Source organism: Mauremys mutica, chromosome 18 (genome assembly GCF_020497125.1).
Source record: "Mauremys mutica isolate MM-2020 ecotype Southern chromosome 18, ASM2049712v1, whole genome shotgun sequence".
Lineage (NCBI taxonomy): Eukaryota > Metazoa > Chordata > Testudines > Geoemydidae > Mauremys > Mauremys mutica.
In genome coordinates, this window is record NC_059089.1 from 5,078,201 (window position 1) to 5,102,626 (window position 24,426).

At 42.7% G+C, this 24,426-nt stretch overlaps 1 protein-coding gene across 3 annotated transcripts in view; it reads left to right on the forward strand.

The window, feature by feature from the left end:
• Positions 1 to 24,426, forward strand: part of PNPLA7 (patatin like phospholipase domain containing 7) — a 420,389-nt gene that overhangs the window by 340,558 nt on the left and 55,405 nt on the right. For all 3 annotated transcript variants that reach the window (XM_044993121.1, XM_044993122.1, XM_044993123.1), the window contains 2 exons: positions 14,119 to 14,235; positions 18,072 to 18,141. In XM_044993121.1, coding sequence (XP_044849056.1) covers positions 14,119 to 14,235; positions 18,072 to 18,141 — 187 coding nt within the window. The remainder of the gene's footprint in view (positions 1 to 14,118; positions 14,236 to 18,071; positions 18,142 to 24,426) is intronic.

The following is a 24,426-nucleotide window of genomic DNA, read 5'->3' on the forward strand; positions in this document are numbered from 1 at the left end:
GTAAAACTTTAGAGCCTACAAGTCCACTCAGTCCTATTTCTTGTTCAGCCAATCACTCAGACAAACAAGTTTGTTTACATTTGCAGGAGATAATGCTGTCCGCTTCTTGTTCACAGTGTTACCTGAAAGTGAAAACAAAGTGTTCTCATGGCACTGTTGTAGCTGGTGTCACAAGATATTTACATGCCAGATGCACAAAAGATTCATATGTGCCTTCATGCTTCAACCACCATTCCAGAGGAAATGCGTCCATGCTGATGATGGTTTCTGCTCGATAACAATCCAAAGCAGTGCGGACCGACGCATATTCATTATCTGAGTCAGATGCCACCAGCAGAAGGTTGATTTTCTTTTTAGATGGTTCAGGTTCTGTAGTTTCAACATCGGAGTGTTGCTCCTTTAAGACTTCTGGAAGTATGCTCCACACCTCATCCCTAGATTTTGGAAGGCACTTGAGATTCTTAACCCTTGGGCCGAGTGTAGCTATCTTTAGAAATCTCACATTGGTACCTTCTTTGCATTTTATCAAATCTGCAGTGAAAGTGTTCTTAAAATGAACATTTGCCGAATAATCATCTGAGACTGCTATAACATGAAATATATGGCAGAATGTGGGTAAAATAGAGCCGGAGACGTACAGTTCTCCCCCGAGGGGTTCAGTCACAAATTTAATTAACACATTGTTTTTTTTAACAAGCATCATCAGAATTGAAAGCATGTCCTCTGGAATCGCGGCCGAAGCATGAAGAGCCATATGAATGTTTAGCATATCTGGCACGTAAATACCTTGCAATGCCAGTTACAAAAGTCTAGTGCGAACGTCTGTTCTCAATTTCTGGTGACACTGTAAATAAGAAGTGGGCAGCATTATGTCCCGTAAATATAAACAAACTTGTTTGTCTTAGCGATTGTCTGAATGAGAAGTAGGACTGAGTGGACTTGTAGGCTCTAAAGTTTTGCATTGTTTTGTTTTTGAGTGCAGTTATGTAACAAAAATCTACATTTGTAAGCTTCACTTTCACAATAAAGAGATTGCACTACAGTACTTGTATGAGGTGAATTGAAAAATACTATTTCTTTTGTTTATCTTTTTACTGTGCAAATATTTATAATACAAATAATAATATAAAGTGAGCACTGTACACTTGTATTCTGTGCTGTAATTGAAAACAATATATTTGAAAATGTAGAAAAACATCCAAAAATAATTAATAAATTTCCATTGGTATTCTATTGTTTAACAGTGCGATTAAAACTGTGATTAATTATTTTGAGTTAATCGTGTGAGTTAACTGTGATTCATCGACAGCTCTAATTTAAAGGAATGCCTCCCAGTCCATTTTTGAAGACAGGCTGTATGTTAATCACTCAAAGCTACCCATCAAGCAGCCAGTCTGTCACTCCAAACTTGTTACAAATTTGGCACATTAGTCTCAGGATATTTGCCTAGTGCAGGAGGCAAAGGCGAGATAATCCTCCAAGCCCTGGAAAATCTTCAGATAAGGTATTCTGAAAGCACAGATGCTGGGATTCTCCTAAGGAGACAGACAAACCTGCACAATGATAGCGTTGTAACATGCAAGGCCCTAGGCTGCCCAGAGAGGGACTGTTAAGTTTCCACTACCATGGTGGTAGGTCGGGTCTGTGTGAGTTCCCGAGGACGGCAGGGCTGAAATAGACACCCGTTGCTTCTGCATGTACACCAGCCCTACCCTGAGTGTGAATGTACATGTTTGCACAAGTGTTAGCTGGTGTTTATCATTGTTTCTTGTCTTTTTATGTGCTGGAGTCTGTTTTCTTTCCAAATCTGACCATATAACTTTCTCTCTCTCACTTTCACATGCTGTCATCTTTTGAGTAGAAGTGACTGACTGAGGTAATTCTTCTCTAAGCTAACTAAGAACCAAATGTCTGATGTAAGATGTAGCCCCAGTGTTCCAGAGGTCAGGTACTGCATTAGGGAAGAAAATGTTGATTATTTTTTAAAATATACGAAACTCTGGGTTTTTTAGCTACACTTAGCTGTGCGCTGACTGTTTAAATAACAATTTATAATTTGTTTGGGGAATTAAAAACAACAAAAAACACCCACAAAACTGCCATACCACCAACCAGTGCCGGTTATAGATGACTGGGATCTTCCAATTATAAAGTGATTTAACATATTTATTTTATTTCCAGTTTTCATATAAAAATTGTTTCTAATTTGTTTTTTCTAATGAAAGGAAAGTGACCTGATGAAGTTTCCAAGCTGGATTGAAACTAACAGTCCTCTTATATCTTGTGAGACTTAAAGTGGGAGACAGAGAAATCTGCAACTGGCATCTATTCTAACATTGCCTTTTGCAGGTAGCTTCTCCAGCTGTAGTCAGCGATGGGTTTGGCTACTTTCCCACACCTATAGCTTATTATGGTTCCACCCACCCACCCAATTACAGTTCTAAAATTGGATGGACTGACAGTCATTAATTTAAATAAACCCTTACATTGTGGGTTCCTACGTTTACCAAATACACACTCACAGTCACTTCAAGGGGAATGTCCATATAACAAAGCCCACAAACTTCCCCACATTTTCTGCTTGGTTTTACTACCGTAGCAATCTCAAGTCCTCCCTTCCATCCCACTCTCCCTTTAAGTTCACTTGTTCCCTGCCCTCCCAACTCTAACTCTGCACCCATTTCCCAACATGCCATGATCACTGCAGCAGTCTTGCCTTCACAGCACCATCACTAGAGGGCAGGGCTGTTATTCTGGGACCCTATGGAGGGATTTAAGAGAGGTCATGAAGGTTTTGTGGATTAAAACAGCTCTGAGTAACTTCCTGTAACTGGATTAAAACAGCTTCCTGTAACTCTTACATCTCTGCAGTCTCTTGGAATGTTAGCTCAAGCTCGGTGTCTTTAGAAAGCAGAGATTCTGAGCTTCTCGGTGATTACAGGTGCTGGATCACTAGATTCAGATGGCTGCAGAGGCCTCACAATTAAAATGGCACTCAGTAACTTTGTAGAAATAAACTTAATTTTAGTAAAAATAGATCAGCCTTCCCACACCTCTTAAAGGGTTGGGAGGGAGCATGCTAATCTCCTCCAAGGCACACAAGTCTAACGTAAGAATGGCTGCTGGGTTGCACCTCCAAGAGAACTGAATTATAGTGGAGGGACAATTATCCTCTCAGTCTGAAAAGCCCTTTCTTTGCAAGCCTTTGAGATGAAGGGAGCTGTGTCTGTCAAATGTTATTTATCATCCAGATGGGATAGACTTTTAAATTGTACATGCAGATTTTAGTCTAGTTTTATTGATACTCAAAGCATATGTTGTCACACTGCTCATTCCTAGCATTGGTACTGTTCTATTCATCCAGTGTGGAGTGGCCCCACTTGCTACCCAGATTGTCTTATTCCTGCAGTGTACAAATAAAAACTAGGTGGTAATATCCTCAGAAATACTGATTTCATCTTATTATTGAAGAGTACTTTGAAGAGCTACTTGGGATTTTTATAACTATTCTGACAAGCACACACCATTCCACATGCAAAACAGGAGTTGCTTAATTATTTAGGGAGTTGTCAAAATGTGGCAAGATAAGAACAGGCAGTTCAGTGTGATGGCCTCTTCGCTGTGGATGGTATGCTGTGGGACTGGATCCAGCAAAATGATTTTCTGTGCCGCACAAAGCAGCGGAAGCCCAAAGTGACAAACTTTTTAAGGCTATGGGAGTACGAATCTTCCAGGAATGGCTTTTCCATATACTTCCCCATCACACCACAAATTACAGCAGCTATCTTTCAGACCAAGACTTTGGAGTGGCTTCCTTCATTACCCACCAACGCTGTTCTGGTGTCAGGAGATCAGAGTTGTTAGGGAGTTCATGAAATACCTTACTCTCCACGGAGGGCCTAATCTGAGTCTGCTACAGAGACTCAGCCAAACACCAGACACCCTCAAAGTTCCAGTATCCAAAAGCTGCAAGACCACTTCTGCCCTCCCCACATGAGTCTCTGAGAAAACTTCTCCACTGGGCTTGCTAAGAGGCAGCAAAGAGGCCAGATAGTCAAGAACCAGTCAATGGGAGGGTTAGTATGTTGCTAGAGGAGCACAGTCTAGAAGAAGATTTTTACAAAATCAACCTGATACATAAAGGCTAGAAAGCCCCTGTTCTGTGGAAACATCCTTTTTTTTTTCTGCTGCCCTAGTTCCCATTAGGTGTGACTGTTGCAGGTTATGGTTGTTTACAACCACATGTTCTGGCTTTAGTAGCCTATAGGGACCTTATTATTTACGTTCTCTATTGTGATGTATTAAATAACTTCAGCTGGTTTCTGTGCCACCAGCCCAAATGAGAAATGGCTGCGGAACAAAAAAGCTTGTAGGTATTTTTTGAAATGGGCATCTCTTTGCTAGTATGCTTGGGGGGGCGGGGAAGCGGGGACGACTCATAGTTTAATTTGATGGGATCTTTGGATATAATGGAGCAGCCAATAAATAATGGCTTTCATTTGTTATGCTGCAGATGGGGTGTGAAACTCACAGAGCAGATCAATTATCTACTCTACTTCATTGATTCTGCTGTGCTTAGCAAATTACAGGTTTCCATATATATTTTTAAAGCTGATAATGAATCCACACTAATATTATATAAAAAATATATATATGATCCATTTACAGTTCTTACTCTAGAAAATATTTTTATTTTATGTAGTGCCTATATGAGGTGGCTAAAATTTTTCCTATTATAAGGAGTTAGAGGTTGGAAGAGAAGTGACTGGGCACACGCTCCACAGAGCCATGCAAACAGGTTCTGATGAGAGGGGAATTGTTAGCCAGGACACTGAGGGTACTAGCCACTCTCTGGCTCCCATGCGGGATCTTTGCAGCCTGACATCACAGCCAAACGTTGTTTTGCAGGACAAAGGAAGCCATTCCCTGAGGGCCACACTGGGGGGAGGGATAGCTCAGTGGTTTGAGCATTGGCCTGCTAAACCCAGGGTTGTGAGTTCAATCCTTGAGGGGGCCATTTGGGGATTGGTCCTGCTTTGAGCAGGGGGTTGGACTAGATGATCTCTTGAGGTCCCTTCCTACCCTAATAATCTATCATTCTATGATAAGATCAGGATTGGGTCTAAAGCCGGAGTCCCATTGTGGGACAAAGGGCAGATCAAATAGGGTCGGAGGGTGCTGTGAAAGTGACATAGCCTTCTGCGGAAGAACACTGATTACAGCCCAGGAAAGCATTGCCTATGAGCTGGGTGAGGATTGCAGTGAGATGTCCACAAGTTAAGGGCCATATGTGGTGTTTTCATTGTGAGAGGCACAGAGCTCTCATTAGGAAGTAGAGAATTATTAGGTATAGCACTTTGCAAATCACTTCACATCCTACACTGTTTCATTTCATTCATGTGCCAAATCTTCATGTATAACAACACATACAAATACAAAACAATGTAAACAAACACAAACCCTAAGAAGAGAATGCAGGCTTTGCCAAAGACATTGGCATGAATACCAGGCAAGGATACTAAGGGAAAAGAGAGCTCATTCTACTCTCAGGAGGTGGGAAAACTTCCCTGTGAGAGGTCCCAGTGAGTGATAGCACATACAGCTGACAGGTAGCAGAAGTTGGTAGTCAGACATGAGTGAGTGCTCTTATGTTAGCTTCAAATCTAACCCGGACATAGCACATGCCAAGGAATGTTTATGGTGAACTGCAGAGTTTTTAAAAAGTCCCTGATCAGTAACAGGCTGTATGTAAACAAATGATAAATAATTCTGCATAAGAACATAAGAAACTCCGTACCGGGTCAGACCAAAGGTCCATCTAGCCCAGTATCTGTCTACTGACAGTGGCCAATGCCAGGTGCCCCTGAGGGAGTGAACCTAACAGGCAATGATCAAGTGATCTCTCTCCTGCCATCCATCTCCATCCTCTGACGAACAGAGGCTAGGGACACCATTCTTACCCATCCTGGCTAATAGCCATTTATGGACTTAGCCACCATGAATTTATCCAGTCCCCTTTTAAACATTGTTATAGTCCTAGCCTTCACAACCTCCTCAGGTAAGGAGTTCCACAAGTTGACTGTGCGCTGCGTGAAGTAGAACTTCCTTTTATTTGTTTTAAACCTGCTGCCTATTAATTTCATTTGGTGACCCCTAGTTCTTGTATTATGGGAATAAGTAAATAACTTTTCCTTATCCACTTTCTTAACATCACTCATGATTTTATATACCTCTATCATGTCCCCCCTTAGTCTTCTCTTTTCCAAACTGAAGAGTCCTAGCCTCTTTAATCTTTCCTCATATGGGACCCTCTCTAAACCCCTAATCATTTTAGTTGCTCTTTTCTGAACCTTTTCTAGTGCTAGAATATCTTTTTTGAGGTGAGGTACATCTGTACACAGTATTTCGAGATGTGGGTGTACCATGGATTTATATAAGGGCAATAATATATTCTCAGTCTTATTCTCTATCCCCTTTTTAATGATTCCTAACATCCTGTTTGCTTTTTTGACCGCCTCTGCACACTGCGTGGACATCTTCAGAGAACTATCCACGATAACTCCAAGATCTTTTTCCTGACTCGTTGTAGCTAAATTAGCCCCCATCATGTTGTATGTATAGTTGGGGTTATTTTTTCCAATGTGCATTACTTTACATTTATCCACATTAAATTTCATTTGCCATTTTGTTGCCCAATCACTTAGTTTTGTGAGATCTTTTTGAAGTTCTTCACAATCTGCTTTGGTCTTAACTATCTTGAGTAGTTTAGTATCATCTGCAAACTTTGCCACCTCACTGTTTACCCCTTTCTCCAGATCATTTATGAATAAATTGAATAGGATTGGTACGAGGACTGACCCTTGGGGAACACCACTAGTTACCCCTCTCCATTCTGAGAATTTACCATTAATTCCTACCCTTTGTTCCCTGTCCTTTAACCAGTTCTCAATCCATGAAAGGACCTTTCCTTTTATCCCATGACAGCTTAATTTACGTAAGAGCCTTTGGTGAGGGACCTTGTCAAAGGCTTTCTGGAAATCTAAGTACACTATGTCCACCGGATCCCCCTTGTCCACATGTTTGTTGACCCCTTCAAAGAACTCTAATAGATTAGTAAGACACGATTTCCCTTTACAGAAACCATGTTGACTATTGCTCAAGAGTTTATGTTTTTCTATGTGTCTGACAATTTTATTCTTTACTATTGTTTCAACTAATTTGCCCGGTACCGACGTTAGACTTACCGGTCTGTAATTGCCGGGATCACCCCTAGAGCCCTTTTTAAATATTGGCGTTACATTAGCTAACTTCCAGTCATTGGGTACCGAAGCCGATTTAAAGGACAGGTTACAAACCTTAGTTAATAGTTCCGCAACTTCACATTTGAGTTCTTTCAGAACTCTTGGGTGAATGCCATCTGGTCCCGGTGACTTGTTAATGCTGAGTTTATCAATTAATTCCAAAACCACCTCCAGTGATACTTCAATCTGTGACAGTTCCTCAGATTTGTCACCTACAAAAGCCAGCTCAGGTTTGGGAATCTCCCTAACATCCTCAGCCGTGAAGACTGAAGCAAAGAATCCATTTAGTTTCTCCGCAATGACTTTATCGTCTTTAAGCGCTCCTTTTGTATTTTCATCGTCAAGGGGCCCCACTGGTTGTTTAGCAGGCTTCCTGCTTCTGATGTACTTAAAAAACATTTTGTTATTACCTTTGGAGTTTTTGGCTAGCCGTTCTTCAAACTCCTCTTTGGCTTTTCTTATTACACTCTTGCACTTAAGTTGGCAGTGTTTGTGCTCCTTTCTATTTGCCTCACTAGGATTTGACTTCCACTTTTTAAAAGAAGTCTTTTTATCTCTCACTGCTTCTTTTACATGGTTGTTAAGCCACGGTGGCTCTTTTTTAGTTCTTTTACAGTTTTTCTTAATTTGGGGTATACATTGAAGTTGGGCCTCTCTTATGGTGTCTTTAAAAAGGGCCCACGCAACTTGCAGGGATTTCACTTTAGTCACTGTACCTTTTAACTTTTGTCTAACTAACCCTCTCATTTTTGTATAGTTCCCCCTTTCTGAAATTAAATGCCACAATGTTGGGCTGTTGAGGTGTTCTTCCCACCACATGGATGTTAAATGTTATTATATTATGGTCACTATTTCCAAGCAGTCCTGTTATAGTTACCTCTTGGACCAGCTCCTGCGCTCCACTCAGGATTAAATCTAGAGTCGCCTCTCCCCTTGTGGGTTCCCGTACCAGCTGCTCCATGAAGCAGTCATTTAAAGTATCGAGAAATTTTATCTCTGCATTTCGTCCTGAAGTGAAATGTTCCCAGTCAATATGGGGATAATTGAAATCCCCCACTATTATTGGGTTCTTAATTTTGATAGCCTCTCTAATTTCCCTTAGCATTTCATCATCACTATTACTGTCCTGGTCAGGTGTCGATAATAGATCCCTACTGTTATATTTTTACTAGAGCATGAAATTTCTATCCATAGAGACTCTGTGGAACCTGTGGATTCGCTTAAGATTTTTACTTCATTTGAATCTACACTTTCTTTAACATATAGTGCCACTCCCCCCCCCCCCCCGCCGCACGACCTGTTCTGTCCTTCCGATATATTTTGTACCCCGGAATGATTGTGTCCCATTGATTGCTCTCAGTCCACCAGGTTTCTGTGATGCCTATTATATCTATATCCTCCTTTATCACAAGGCACTCTAGTTCACCCATCTTATTATTTAGACTTCTGGCATTTGTGTACAAGCACTTTAAAAACTTGTCTCTGTTTATTAGCCTGCCTTTTTCTGATGTGCCAGATTCTTTTTTATGTGACTGTTTATCATCTGATCCGGCCCTTACATTATACTTCTCAGTCCTCTGCTCCTGACTATAACCTGGAGATTCTCTATCATCAGACTCTCCCCTAAGAGAAGTCTGTGTCCGATCCACACGCTCCTCTGCAGCAGTCAGCTTTCCCCCATCTCCTAGTTTAAAAACTGCTCACCTTTTTAATGTTTAGCGCCAGCAGTCTGGTTCCACTTTGGTTTAGGTGGAGCCCATCTCTCCTGTATAGGCTCCTCCCATCCCAGAAGTTTCCCCAGTTCCTAATGAACGTGAACCCCTCCTCTCTACACCATCGTCTCATCCACGCATTGAGACTCTGAAGCTCTGCCTGCCTACCTGGCCCTGCGCGTGGAACTGGGAGCATTTCTGAAAATGCCACCATAGAGGTCCTGGATTTCAGTCTCTTCCCTAGCAGCCTAAATTTGGCTTCCAGGACATCTCTCCTACCCTTCCCTATGTCATTGGTACCTACATGTACCACGACCACCGGCTCCTCCCCAGCACTACACATAAGTCTATCTAGATGCCTCGAGAGATCCGCAACCTTCGCACCAGGCAGGCAAGTCACCATACGGTTCTCCCGGTCATCACAGACCCAGCTATCTACATTTCTAATAATCGAATCTCCCATTACTAACACCTGCCTTTTCCTAGAAACTGGAGTTCCCTCCCCCGGAGAGGCAACCTCAGTGCGAGAGGCAACCCCAGCACCATCTGGAAGGAGGGTCCCAACTACGGGAAGGTTTCCCTCTGCTCCCATCGACTGCTCTACTTCCCTGGGCCCTTCTTCCTCCTCAACAGCACAGGAGCTGTCTGAGCGGAGGTGGGACAATTCTACAGTGTCCCGGAAAGCCTCATCAACATACCTCTCTGCCTCTCTCAGCTCCTCCAGTTCCGCCACCCTGGCCTCCAAAGTCCGTACATGGTCTCTGAGGGCCAGGAGCTCCTTGCACCGACTGCACATATACGCCACCCGCCCACAGGGCAGGTAATCATACATGCAACACTCAGTGCAATAAACTGGATAGCCCCCACTCTGCTGCTTGGCTTCTGCCTGCATTGTCTCCTACTTAGTGAAAGGGTGGTTTACGGAAAGTAGTTTTGGAATGTGGTTCGGTTTATAGGTTTGGGGGGGGGGCACGGGGAAGGGGTTAGGGCTGGCGAGGGGCTCCCACTCCCTTCCCACTCCCCTTCTGAACTCCCTTGCGAAACTCCCTGTTAGCAGCCCCTTTTAGTAAAGCTCCCTGGTCGCTTGTGCGCGGCTTTATAAAGCCCTGGCTTTTGCGAACAGAGCTTTGCGAACAGGCAGTTTAAAATACCAGCAGCAGAGCACACACATTTCAGGTATGCTGTAGCCTCCTGTCTGTGGACATGAGCAGTGCATCAGCAGCCTGCTCATGAACTCTCTGGTGCAATTTGCTGCCATTAGCACAGCTCATTAATTAATTTTAAATTGCATTAAAAATATTTTTAAGCAATCGTGGGGGGTTTATTCACTGTATCTTCTCAGGGTTTCTACTCCATTTGGACAAGGAAAGCAGGCGGATTGGTTTCTCCTTCATAGTGCATTTCAAGTGAGCTTGCTTTGATTCCCATGCACTAGCCAAGTGCTGGTGCGTCTGGTCCCCACACTAGAAGGGAACATTTAAGTATTGAACATGTTTTTTGTGGAAGCCTTTAAAAAGCAAACATGAAAACACTGCTATTTAATAGTCACAGACAACTACAGTATTATGGAGTTAGGGTGGAGAAGTCTTGTCTGTCAGGTTAAAATGCCTTACCCAGATGTTGTAACTACAGGAATCCCCAAACCAAGTGTAAGTGGGGGAATGGTCCCGCTATTGTGGGGAGCTTTCCTGGCTCCTGCAATATCCCAGTGGAATTGGCTAGTGAAAGGATCTGAGTCATAGAATCATAGAATCTCAGGGTTGGAAGGGACCTCAGGAGGTCATCTAGTCCAACCCCCTGCTCAAAGCAGGACCAAACCCAACTAAATCATCCCAGCCAGGGCTTTGTCAAGCCTGACCTTTAAAAACCTCTAAGGAAGGAGATTCTACCACCTCCCTAGGTAACCCATTCCAGTTCTTCACCACCCTCCTAGTGAAAAAGTTTTTCCTAATGTCCAACCTAAACCTCCCCCACTGCAACTTGAGACCATTACTCCTTGTTCTGTCATCTTCTACCACTGAGAACAGTCTAGATCCATCCTCTTTGGAACCCCCTTTCAGGTAGTTGAAAGCAGCTGTCAAATCCCCCGTCATTCTTCTCTTCTGCAGACTAAACAATCTCAGTTCCCTCAGCCTCTCCTCATAAGTCATGTGCTCCAGTCCCCTAATCATTTTTGTTGCCCTCCGCTGGACTCTCTTCAATTTATCCACATCCTTCTTGTAGTGTGAGGCCCAAAACTGGACACCGTACTCCAAATGAGGCCTCACCAGTGCTGAATAGAGGGGAATGATCACATCCCTCAATCTGCTGGAAATGCCCCTACTTATACAACCCAAAATGCCATTAGCCTTCTTGGCAACAAGGGCACACTGTTGACTCATATTCAGCTTTTCGTCCACCGTAACCTCTAGGTCCTTTTCTGCAGAATTGCTGCCCAGCCATTCGGTCCCTAGTCTGTAGCAGTGCATGGGATTCTTCCATCCTAAGTGCAGGACTCTGCACTTGTCCTTGTTGAACCTCATCATATTTCTTTTGGCCCAATCCTCTAATTTGTCTAGGTCCCTCTGTATCCTATCCCTACCCTCCAGCGTATCAACCTCTCCTCCCAGTTTAGTGTCATCTGCAAACTTGCTACGGGTGCAGTCCACACCATCCTCCAGATCGTTAATGAAGATATTGAACAAAACCGGCCCCAGCACCGACCCTTGGGGCACTCCGCTTGATACCGGCTGCCAACTAGACATGGAACCATTGATCACTACCCGTTGAGCCCGACCATCTAGCCAGTTTTCTATCCACCTTACCGTCCATTCATCCAGCCCAGACTTCTTTAACTTGCTGGCAAGAATATTGTGGGAGACTGTATCAAAAGCTTTGCTAAAGTCCAGAAATAGCACATCCACTGCTTTCCCCTCATCCACAGAACCGGTTATCTCATCATAGAAGGCAATTAGGTTAGTCAGGCATGACTTGCCCTTGGTGAATTCATGCTGACTGTTCCTGATCACTTTCCCCTCCTTTAAGTGGTTCAGAATTGATTCCTTGAGGACCTGTTCCATGATTTTTCCAGGGACTCTCTACTCCCACTACCTTTACCCAGAGCCCTGTCTGACCTTGAGGGCGCTCTCCTGTGCAGCAGAATCCTTGGAACCCCGACAAGGCTGGGCCCAAGATTCCTGGGAGGCTGAACCACCAATCTTGTCATGGTCACTTAGGACAGGGACTAGGCTGTCCCCACTCTGGGGTGCTCTCTCCTACTTCCCTGCCCTAGTGAGCACTACATTAAGTTCAAACCAAATATAATTTATGAAACAGAAACTAAGAAAAATAAGTATAAAATGGAAAAGGGTAAAGGAAATAAGGCATCCTCTCTTATGGACACAGGGAACACCTCAAACAGCCATCTCAGGGATGTAAGGAAAGTTCACAGACTAATCCTCACCTCCCTCTCAGGACCTGGCTGCACTACTTTAATTTTGGAAGGATTCACTGTATTTGTCACATATAACGTGTTGAATCCCTCCTTGAAGTGTAAAACTTACCTCACTATTAACTCTGGAGCTATGACCATCATGTTCATAATTAGGTTTGGCAAACTCTCTCCACCCTCTCAAAGACTGAAGTGTGCAATGGTGTGAAGCTGACAGTCCTGTTATCTTGTGCTAAGGCATTTCAGCTGTTTTAGGAGTTCTCTAGTCAGCTTCTTTTAGCTGACCTCTTTGTATAGAACTTTGTTTTAACAATCACACTGTCTCAGAGCAGGTAGTATATGGATAGAGGAGAATGGAAATCAAGATGTGGGCTAGTTCTGCACTTTCTTAAACCCTTGCTAAGGTGAAGAGGCCATTAGATGTTGATTAAAGATCATTTAATGGACTGCAGCCATAGAGGCCTTGTTGGTCCATTAGCCTGTGTTAATCCGCCCCAGTTCCTGCCTGCCTAAGCCCCATTCATTAAGTCATAGAAAAGATGTGGAAGGGAAAAAAGATTTGTGTCTAATAAAATGCTATTTAACTGAGAAAAAATTGTGGATTATTCTCTTGGTATGGGTATTTAAAATTGACACAGTAAGTAAGATGATATCATTTGCATATTTAGATGACTTGCATTGAATTTTAATTTAATTTGGTATAATATACTCAGACATTAGGCTTCTTTAGTCCTGTATTTCACTCAAGCCCAGATAACGCAGCTATGCTAATGGATAGAATGCTTCCTGATTTTTAAATTAAATTAATAAACTAGTAAATTAAATGAAGGGAACATTGTTTAGCACAAAGATTTAGAAAATCTGAAACTAAAAGAAATTCCATGACAGCTTAATTCTAGTTTGGGCCTGTTACACTGAAGATAGAGCGAGGTTCTGGAAGCTCTTTAAAATATGAATTAATTAGGCATGACATCACCTGTGGAGGTTGAATTATATGGATTTAAGAAGTGTTACACCGAGGCACAAAGAGGTTATAGATTTGCCCAAAAATGACCTAATGAGCAAGTGGTAGGGCCAAGAATACAGCCAGAAATTCTCACACCCAGCCCCCTGTTCTAGCCACATATACCATATCCCCTTGCATCTCAGCCATGATAATCTAGCTTTATATTGTCATTTCTATGTAAAAACAGGACCGATCATATACAATATAGTGAAACTTACTAATTTTGGTGTCAAGCTTAAGCAGACAAAGAAGATGGGAAGGGCTGAGGTCCTCTAATCTTTCCACACTCCACAGTCTCCAGAAATAGATTGCATGGGAAATGCCCACCTAATGGCAGTGGCCATGTTTTTCTGCTGTAGAGACTTTGCTACTTTAGGGTGGACTTTTGCATAAGCCTAGTAATGCAGGTGCATATTTTTCAGTATCCTCAATAGAAGCTAAATATAGAGGTTGAAGTTATTTTAATCTATGACACCCAACAAAGTAGATATTGTTTGTGACCTTTGCTGTTATGTTTTTGGTTCTTTTGATGACTGTGTTCACCAGAGTAGCTCACTCATCTTTGCTTTAAAAGTTGGAACAGAACCTCACTCCAAATGCAGATGAATCGGATTTCAGTGGGTTTACACTATATAGCTCACCTTTGAAATGTTTTCTTCCTCCCGTTAGGATATGAATTCAGTGTTTAAGACTGTGCTAGACTTGACATATCCAATAACCTCCATGTTCTCTGGAGCTTCATTTAACAGTGGCATCAGCAACATCTTCAAAGACAAACAGATTGAGGTAACATCCTTGTTTACTATAATGTGTAATAAATGTTCTCCTCCTGTTGAACTGTAATAGAAAGGTCTGTTTTTTTCTACGCTCATAATAGTTTAGGTATTCTGGCCTGATGTACAGCATGCTGTAACTATTAACTTACATTGCACCAGGCTGGGAGGGGGGATTTACCTTTTAATGTCATTTTAATGGAATTTGGACCAACCATGTGGTAGGTAAAATATCTGTTTAATCACTTCTGTTTGGATTGCCCATTAAACCTGTTTGGCTGAGTGCCTGAGTCAGGGCCATGTCACTCACTGCTGGGTTGTGCCTCCTTTTGGTGTTCTGGTGTTGGTGTTGATTAGCTCTGGCCAGTTCAGTGCCCCCTTCCTTCTCTTCCACCGTCTGCAGCTCTCCTCCCGTTCACAGATTTGCAGCACAGGCGCTTTGTGACTCAGCCCTCCAGCCAGGTCACACTGTAATTCCCCTCCCAGTGGGGAGTCCTTCAAAGTCTTTCTGCTCATGTACGTCAGGCAGTCCTCATGCCCACAGCCTTGACCCTGTCACTCCTGCAGTGACCCAAGCAGTCTTCTAGTTCGTTCCCCCAAGCAGTACTACTCTGCAGTGGTTGGTAGGAGAACTCAGGCCTGTCCTCTACTCTGAGTTATAGTCCAGGGCCTTGTAACAAGTGGTTGAGGTCTGCAGGGCACCCACCTTATTGCTCTAGCCCCTGGATTACTTCCTACTGTGTTTCTTCAGGCCTCCTAGTCAGATCTCTCTAAGGCCTACTAGGTCTCGGGTTCCTGGGAGAGAGGCTACAGACTTCCTCCCTGCTGCCCCCTTACACTTTTGCCAGCCTCCTGGCTTTACAGAAGCCCCTGACTGATCCCTCACAGGAGTTCTTTCTAATCAAGGCTCTCCAGCCTAATTCCACCTCATTTGCTGCTTAATTGGCTGCTTGGGCCTGCCTAGCCTAATTCAGCTCTCTCAGGTTTGGTATGAGGAGTACATCTGACCACAAACCTAAATGGTTTTTCACTATTGTCTCGCTAGTCCAGTTGGTAATTCTTTTAAACTAGTCTCTCTTCCGGGAGAAGAGTTTGCGTAACCCTTTGAGATGCATTCCACAGAAAGGGCTTTAAAAAATGCAGTGAACATTTTAAAATGTGCATTGGCTTTTTAAAAATGAACACACTGAATGTTAAATAAACCCATTTCTGCTCTCTGTATTGTAGGTCAGGACCTTTTTTGTCATTTTTAGGCACTGTGAAAGATGCCTGTGAAACTACTGACGTGAAATGTCACCTCATCCTCCACTGTCACTGTCATAAAGCACGTGATTAAAAACTCTCCTCCCAGCTACCCCAGTCAGGGGAGCATTTGTCTAGCTCTGGGGTTGTATCCCATTTTGCTCTACTGTAATCCGTATACCTGCATGTTTGTCAGAGATGCTTCTCTGAACATGAGCTCCCAGTGCAATGCCTTGGCCAAAGGGCTAATACAATCCTTAGCTGTATAAATGGGAATCTCAAATAGGAGTAGGGAGGTCATATAACCTGTTTTTTGGCACTGGTGCAGCCACTACTGGAGTACGGTGTCCACTTCTGGTGTCCACAATTCAAGAAGGATGTTGACATATTGGAGAGGGTTCAGAGAAGAGTCACAAGAATGGTTAAAGGACTGGAAAACCTGCCCTATAGTGATAGATTGAAGGAGTTCAATCTGCTTAGCTTAACAACGAGGTTAAGGGTGACTTGATCACAGTCTATACGTACCTACATGGGAAACAAAAATTTGCTAACAGGCTCTTAGATCTCGCTAAAAAAGGTACAACACAGGCCAATGGCTGGAAGTTGAAGCTGGACAAGTTCAGACTAGAAATAAAAGATATGTTTTAAAAATGAGGTTAATTAACCATTAGAGCAACTTACCGATGGTCATGGTGGATTCTCCATCAATGGCGATTTGTAAATCAAGACTGGATGATTTTCTAAAAGATCTACTCTAGTTCAAACCGGGATTAATTCAGAGAAGTCCTGTGACCTGAGTTATACAAGAGGCCAGATTAGATGATCTCAATGGTCCCTTCTGGCTTTGGAATCTATGACTCTATTTGGAATCCTCTTGGTATCAGACTGTTTAATAAACAGCTTTTGTTAAGCATACTGCATCATCTGAAATATTCACTTGGGTTTCTATGCCGAGCTGGGAACTGAATCACCTTGGGTGGTTTTAAACAGTGTTTACAATAATGTGTTGCCACCCAGAGTGGATGGGGCCATGAATAAACAGGTGTTTAACTATTAAATGATAATGCTCTTTGGGGTTGGAACGGCCTTTATTTTTGTGTATTATACAGGCACCAAGTATTTGTTGGTTCTTAATAATAGTTCATAAATCACGTTGATAGTATTGTGATCTAGCTTAGTGGGATCTCATCTGGTTCTAAGCTTGGTTTAAACATAGGAAAATATGTAATATTCAGTGAGAGGAATGAAACAGTTGGAGCAGCTAGAGAGCTTGTTACTGCAAGGTGCTGAGTGCTTTGGAGGCACCTTTTGCTCCCAGTAAAGTCAGTGAGCGTTGACAGCACCCAGCACCTCTTAGAAGCCCTTTGTGCATTGCAGCATTCAGTCCGAAAGAGAATTGTTGAATGGAGCTTTGAAGAGAAATGGATGATGGAATGAATGGAGGAAAATATATTTGGATCTGGGGTGAAGTCCTGGCTCCATTGAAGTCATTGGCAAAGCTCCCATTGACTTCAGTGGGGTGAGGATTTCACTGCGGTGTGCTATGTCAGTATTACATGCAGTTGTGATGTAACATGTCTCTCGCATACAGGGCGTCATTAGAAAATGTCACATTTTAGAGTCTCCATCTCTGCTCTAATTTCCTGGGCCTTCCTGTGTTGAAGAAAAGAAAATGTTTTATGTAAGGGAAAAAAACAAGTCTAAAACATGAGGTTGTGTATCTTTAGCTGAGCCTAGTGTTGTAGGCCAAGTCCTGGATTCATTTCTCAGAGTCTAAAGAAGTATCGGTCGGAGGTGATAAGGCTTCCACCAAAAAGTGAGGAAGAAAAACCCCTCTCCCTCCCCATCCCCAGCAAGTTACACCATATACATCAGCTGTCACCACCTCAGAAATAGACACTGATGCAAAATGGAAAGTTATAGAACCCAGCTACCCCATTATCACTGTTCTACCTGTCCTACAGACAGACACAAATGAACTTTGTCAGCACTTGTTCACTGCTCATCCCAGTAAAGACATTGAGACTGAAAAATGAGTATACGTAGGGATGTGTGTATATATAAGAATGTCTCCTAAAAGTAACAGTGAGACTTTCACTAAAGAGGACTCCCACTGGGCAAACCCTTGTCTTAAAGGATTATTTCAAAGCATCCCCAAAGTTTCCAATATAATTTTGTTTGCCCTTTAAAAACTCACTTCTACTTGCCATCCATATTTTCTCATCTTTAATTGTGTAAGATGGGTTTTGCTGTCAAGAGTGCTAATGCTGTAGATTAACATAACTTCAAAAGGAGTAAGTATGGCTTTTACAAATAGGTTCTGGATCTGCTATATCCTATATTGTATATTGAGAATCTCAAACACCTTCTTATTTTCCTGGATATATTATTTCACTAGTGTTAGGAAAAGAGAACATGGCTTTTCATCCCAGTTGGTTATACATAAAGTGTTTGCTTTAGAGCCAGATTTGTAGCCACCCACACAGGGCTGACATTTTCATCTCTGTGTGCAGGCTTTTATGCATGTATTTCCCTGTGTTAAAATTGCTTGTCAGCTTACGTCCAGGGTTACTGATGACTGTAAAACTGACACTTCCTGTATTGCAGGATCTGTGGATTCCTTACTTCACTATCACGACTGACATTACTGCATCAGCCATGAGGGTCCACACAGATGGTAAGTGTGTTCAGATAGTCTTCTGCAGGAAGGAGTGTGTCTCTGAGCTTGCAGTGATGTTTGAATGCCAACCTTTCTGTATAGTTTCATTCCTTTCTATCCCTTTACTTTTCCTTCCTCCTTCTCAGTGCTACCTGCTGAACACCAGGATCCACGGTTGCACACAGATAACAAGAAGCTGTAGCACCTGGAGGAATTGAAATAGGCGAGATGATTCACTGCATGGAGTGTAAATTAGTTCATGGACACCAGTGTGTTCATAAAAACATGTATGGAATGCAAAAACTTCCCCATAAATCAGAATTAATTGTAAAAATCATGCATTTAAGTAAAAGCCCTCATGAATCTAGCTGTTCTCCCCAGGAAGAGACATGGGGTCAGATGCTTATTTACAGTATGGCCCCTTTATTGCTCTGGCACTATATAGGGATCTTTATAACTTTAAGGCTGTTTTACATTGCCAAAGCAGCGTAAAAGGGTCTTAGTGTAAATGAGAAACCAGGCCCATTGGTTTGTTGACTATTTTTGCTTATGCAATATTAGATTCACCCCAGTTTGGCTCCAGATTATTGTCCTTTTCTGTGGTTTTTCACAAAACCATTTAAAAATATGGCTGAGTTCTCCCTGCTTCTTTTAAACTGGGCTGTTGGAGAACTTGCCTCTTAGTAGGGAAGTGACAAATTTGCAAGTATGCTACACCAAGCTGGCGTGTTCCAAGACAATAGATTAGAATTTAGCCGCTACTCACAGCACAGTGCTCATTTTCTATACTGGGCAGGTGATTTTCTCTTTAAAAGAAAATAGTGACAAGTTTTGCACTCTACCAGCCATTGCACCATGTGGCTTTGATCACTTCTGTTTTTCTCTCGGTAAAACATACCCGTCTGATTCCCATGTCGTCTTTCTAAACACGTGCAATAGCAAAGGGATAAGAGGACGCTGGGAGCTTTCCCTTTTAGTTCTCTCATTCATCATTCTCTTGCAGTCTCCTCTTCTAGGGGATCATAAATGGGCTCTTCAAGTGCCAAAAATCTCTTACAAATTGCTTCCTATTCATTGAGATGTAATGAGTTACCACTTGACATTAATGATCTTATGGTCAAATTTTGTTCAGCACCAGCGGCCTTATCTTGGTGGAGTAGTTTGTGGAGAGGCCTTTAATACTATAGAGCAGCCTATCTTTGAAATACCAGTTATGAAGACACCTTGTAAAATCAATAGGCAGCCACTTCTCAGTGCTGGCTCCTGCTGGCACACCTTTCTGCCTTCCTCCTCCCCCACCCGTGTGTCTGTTTTGTTAATTCAGCTACATCCTGCATGGCATTTGAGAACATAGATTCCTTTTTCCAAGAATAAGTTTTAAAATAAAAACCCCCAAACACATCAACCTCAAGCATTAGTCAGTCTTCAGTATTCTATTGATGAGATCCCAAAAGCCAAGCTTTTCCCCATGTAGAAATCCCAAGTAAACCTACAACCAGAAGTAGTGAAGAGCAAATGTCCTACCAGCATTGACCTCTGATAGACAAAAGAAACACTGTTACAAATCCATACCCTGCTCAGAAGAACCATTAATGAAAGATTCTAGATGCAAAATTCTCGACACCCAGTTTGACCAGCAAGATTTGAAGTCCGATGTGCTAAGGGCTAACTATGGAGGACAGCGCTTGTGGAGGGAACATTGTAACTCCAATTTAACATTAATATAATGAAACTTTACCCCTTGGTGCGAGAGTGACATTTGTACTTGGCTTATTTGAAAATGCAATTTGCAGCAAACCTGAATAGGGAAGAAATTATAAGGGGGAGAAAATAACTAAATAGGAGCTTTAAAGCAGTACATTTTGTAGGAAGCAGATCCAATCAATTCCTGCCTGATTAAATCTCTCTGCTTCTAACCAGTCATAATTGCCTTCATTTCAGTACTATTAACAGAAATAATTGGAACCATTCAGGGAAGATTTGAGGGTATGTCTACAGTGCAGTGTGTGCCCACATTCTGGCTCACCCACAGGCAGACACATGTTAGCTAAGCTTCCACACAACAAGTTACCCACGTCCATGTTGGTGATGCAGTTACACATGTTTAGTGCTAGGATTCTGGGCATGTATCTCAGCGTTCTTAGCATCTTACCAGCTGGAACTGCTCTAGGAATTGGTTTGTGGTGTATTGTGGGAGAACTTGTCTGCTCTTCCTGGCTCCCCATGCAGAAGTGGTTTTAGCCTGCCATGTTTAGCTGAGACACTTCCGGCTCTGCACGTTACTCACACGTAAGGCATGGATCCAGTGGATGAGCTGCTCCAGCTTGCAGGTGAATCATTTATCCAGCAGGGCAGATATTCAGCAACACTGGATGTCATTTGGGGAGCATTTTCTGAAATGCAGAAGGTGGCTGGACTTAGAGGGTCATTCACAGCAGACTGGACAGACCTGATGAATGCTGCAATTATTGAGGATTCAACATATGTAAATTGGTGCTTTTGGTCCAAAAGAACTGGCACAGTGTGGTGGGGACACATAGTCATGCAGACCTGGGATGACCAACAGTGGCTCCAGAACTTCTGAATGACAAAGCAGACCTTCATGGAGCTGTGTAAGGATCTTGCTCCAATTCTTCAGTGTCAAACCACTTGATTGAGGTCGGCCATACCAGTCCAGAAGTGGGTTGCAACTGCCTCCTGGAAGCTGGCTACCCCAGACTGCTATAGGTCATGGATAACCAGTTTGGTGTTGGCAAGTCCACTGTTGGGGTTGTGTAAGGGGAGGTTTGTGAGGTGATTCTCACTGTGGTTTACCTAACAGGTGGTGGGCATAAGAAATGTGCCTGAAATAGTAGCTGGCTTTCCCAATTGAAAATGGGGTTTCCCAATTGCACTGGGGCCACTGATGGCAGACGTGTGCCCATAGTTTGCCTGCCAGAAGAACCAAGTGAATATATCAACTGCTAAGGGTTCTATTCCCAGGTTCTACAAGCCTTGGACAGTCACAGAGGCAGATTCTTGGACACCACTGGGGAAAGAGGGAAAATGGCCAGGATTCCAGGGTGCTAAGACGATCTGGCCTTTACCTGCTGGGTGGAGCAGGGACTTTATTCCCTCCTAATGACATAATTCTCAATGGCGTATCTGTGCCCACTGTCATTTTTGGGGGTCCCACCTTCCCATTCCTGCCATTGCTCGTGAAACCATCCTCTGATACCAGAAGGCCTGGCAAGAGATGGTGCAGTTACAGATAGTGGTGGAGTGCCCATTTTGGCAGGCTGAAGACAAGGTGACGCGGCATATAAAACTGTATGATAATATGGCTAGTGCCTTCTGTTCTATTGTGGCCTGCTGCACACTGCACAACACCTGTGAGGATAAAAGCAAGTATTTTTACATAGAGTGGTCTTTAAGAAACTTCTGGTTTGCAGGCTAGGTCTAGGTAATCAGAAAGTAGACCTGGAATCACTGGGGCTGAGTCCAGACAGGAAAAGGAAGTAAGAGGTGCCTTGTTTTCCCACATCCTTGGAAAGGAGGGGGATGTGGATGAAGAGATGTGATGCTGTGATGGGGGCCTGTCATTTGTGTCGGAGAAAGGTCTCTTACCTCTATTGTGGTGCCATGGGGTTCGAAGGGGAACTGTCCGCAGCAGCTGCCGTTGTCTCCGCAGGCGTTGCCATCCCAGACGAGCCCCCAAGTTGTTGGAGAAAAACAGAGTTCTCACTCTCATGTTGGGTGCAGCAAGTCAGATACTTTATTATCTCTAGCAATTGCGTGGTGGGAGAGAACTAAATAGGTCTCTCGCTAGGTAAACAATCACAGCAGCATTTATACCTTTGTTACATACAATAATGGGCAACAGCTGCATTTTGTTTATACATAGGTCATCCTGATCACTTATTTTTCTCACCTCTGTTTAGACTATAGTCTACATGCCATACTTATCTAACACAAGGTCACAACAGCTTCTCACACAGCTCTTTCCCACTTGCCTCACACAACCCTTGCTTCTACAAATCTCATGTTATTGGGGTTACAGCTAGCCTGACTCTTGCTCACAGAGGGGACTGTTTGCATTGAAGTCCCTGTCCATTCTTTCTCTACTTCCACACTTGTAAACAGTTTTTATTGTTATACTCTTATCAATAGGGATCCTAGAAATCCATTTGACACAGAAAACCATGGAATTTACATTTTTACAGAGAATCTTTAGTTTTTACATTTTGTGAAAAAATAAAAATATATATTAACTATTAACTACATTTTACTGACAGTACCAGTGTCACTTATTCAGTGTGCGCAACCTCCCCCTTGTGGTTGATTTTTGAATGCTTTTTAAATTTACATAGCTAAACATATTCCAGTAAACTGCCTCCAGCGTATAGAGGTTACCCAATGGTGTATAGGTGTTCATGTTTTAGTGCATCTCAAATTTCACTTCAGCCTCCCAGACTAACTCAGACAGTGAGCAATGTTAATATAAAAGCAATTTTCGCTTCATTTTTTGTGCATTAAAAAAACAATTTTCTGAAAATACAGAATACAGACATAGAAGTATTTGGTATATGTAAGAAATACAAATTGCAATTCTATTTATTTTATTTTATTATAATGATTGAAGGCTCTAGTAGTCTTTGAACTTGCTTTAAAATTGTAAGTATATCAATAAAACATTGTGTTCAAATGATACCTATATATATTGTGGCCAAGGAAACTAAAGTTCAGCATTTCATTTTAATCGTGGAAAAACACAGATTTTTATGTTTTTTTTAATGGAGTTTTTTTTATCACAGAAAAATAATATCCCTACTTATCTCAGCCACAGAATCTTTCCACTTTGTTCTCTAGCTTGGGACCTTTTCTCTGCTTCTCTGCAGAGAGGTATGGGGGGAAGGGAATCTCCTTCCTCTTCGCTGTTATTGCTAGATGTGACTGTACCAGCCATTGGGATTGCCTCCAGTCACATGTGCAGACTTCATTGAGTTTATTAATGTCTCTGGTCTCCAACCAGGTTTCTGTGTGAGTCAAACACCTTTTGCCTCCCCTTTACACTCAATGCATAACAGTGCAAAGCCCAGGGGAAACTGAGGCATGCAAAAATAGATTTAAAAAATATAAAAATATATTATCAAAATTTCCACATTCATCACACCCTACTAATGGACAGTCCTATCCACCAGAGTCCTGGCTGGGAGGCTCGGTCCATCTGAGGTGGAAGTGCTTGCCAAGGCAGTGAAAGAGCATTTCTTTGGTCATGGTTGAAAAAGGAAATAGTCTCTCACTATATGTTCTGCATCAACACTAGGCTACAGTTCTATCACTTTGCAATGCTTTTATTACAGCTAATGTTGGCAGTCCACAGACATATTCTGGTTAGAATTAGATGTGCATTTCATTAACCAGGTTTTAAAAATTTGGGCTTGGCCGAGAGAGGGTGAGGTGTGAAGTCCATCAAGGGCAGTGTTACCAGTGTTGGTTGTAACATTGTTTCAGGCCAGAAGATACAAATCTTCTGGAGGTCCCAGAATGGAAAAGAGAAGCTGTTTCCCAGACCTGTGCTGGGATTCCATCCATCTAGGCAAAGGAGATTTTTTGGTATATGGTGATTGAACAGCATATCAGTAAGTGGAGAGGTTTAGTAAATTCTGGACAGCCATAGCAAGTTTGCTCTGTCCAGGTATCTGACTGATAGACTAGAGTTTCTGCTGCAGGAAACATTTTCAAGCTTCACCTGCAGGTAGTGAAGGAAAATTCAGGTGAACAACAGGATGCCAAATTAGGAAGCAGAGGATTGCTAGCAGCAGAGTGGATTCTCCCCACTTTCCCGCATCCCATCCCAGGCAGCTTCCTGTGACTAGCCAGAACAAAAAGGACCAGCACTGAGGTCCAAAAGGGTCTTTACCACTTGGTGCAGCCCAAGGGACTTATAAGTCATGGTGTTTGGGACAGTGCTTTACTAGTCAAGGTATAAATCTATATCATTACATTGATGTGACAGAGTTGTTATTGAGCAGAATTTGCAAAGATTTGCGCTCATGCTCGCAAAGCCTGTACTCTTTTAATTGTTTTGCAAGGAATAATTATAAAGGTAGTTTGAAAGAGTCACTACTTGCGTGTTTAAATTTAATTTTCCCTGCTTTGCATTCAGGCTGGATCACGCATGAGATCGCCCCCGGTCAATATTATGTCATGACGGACGGTGGGCTCTGTGCTCAGGGTGGCAAGCAGCCAGTCTAGCTCCTCATAGCAGGGGCATGTAGAGTGTGCATTGCCTGTCAAACCTGCCATTTGCATCCTTCACCT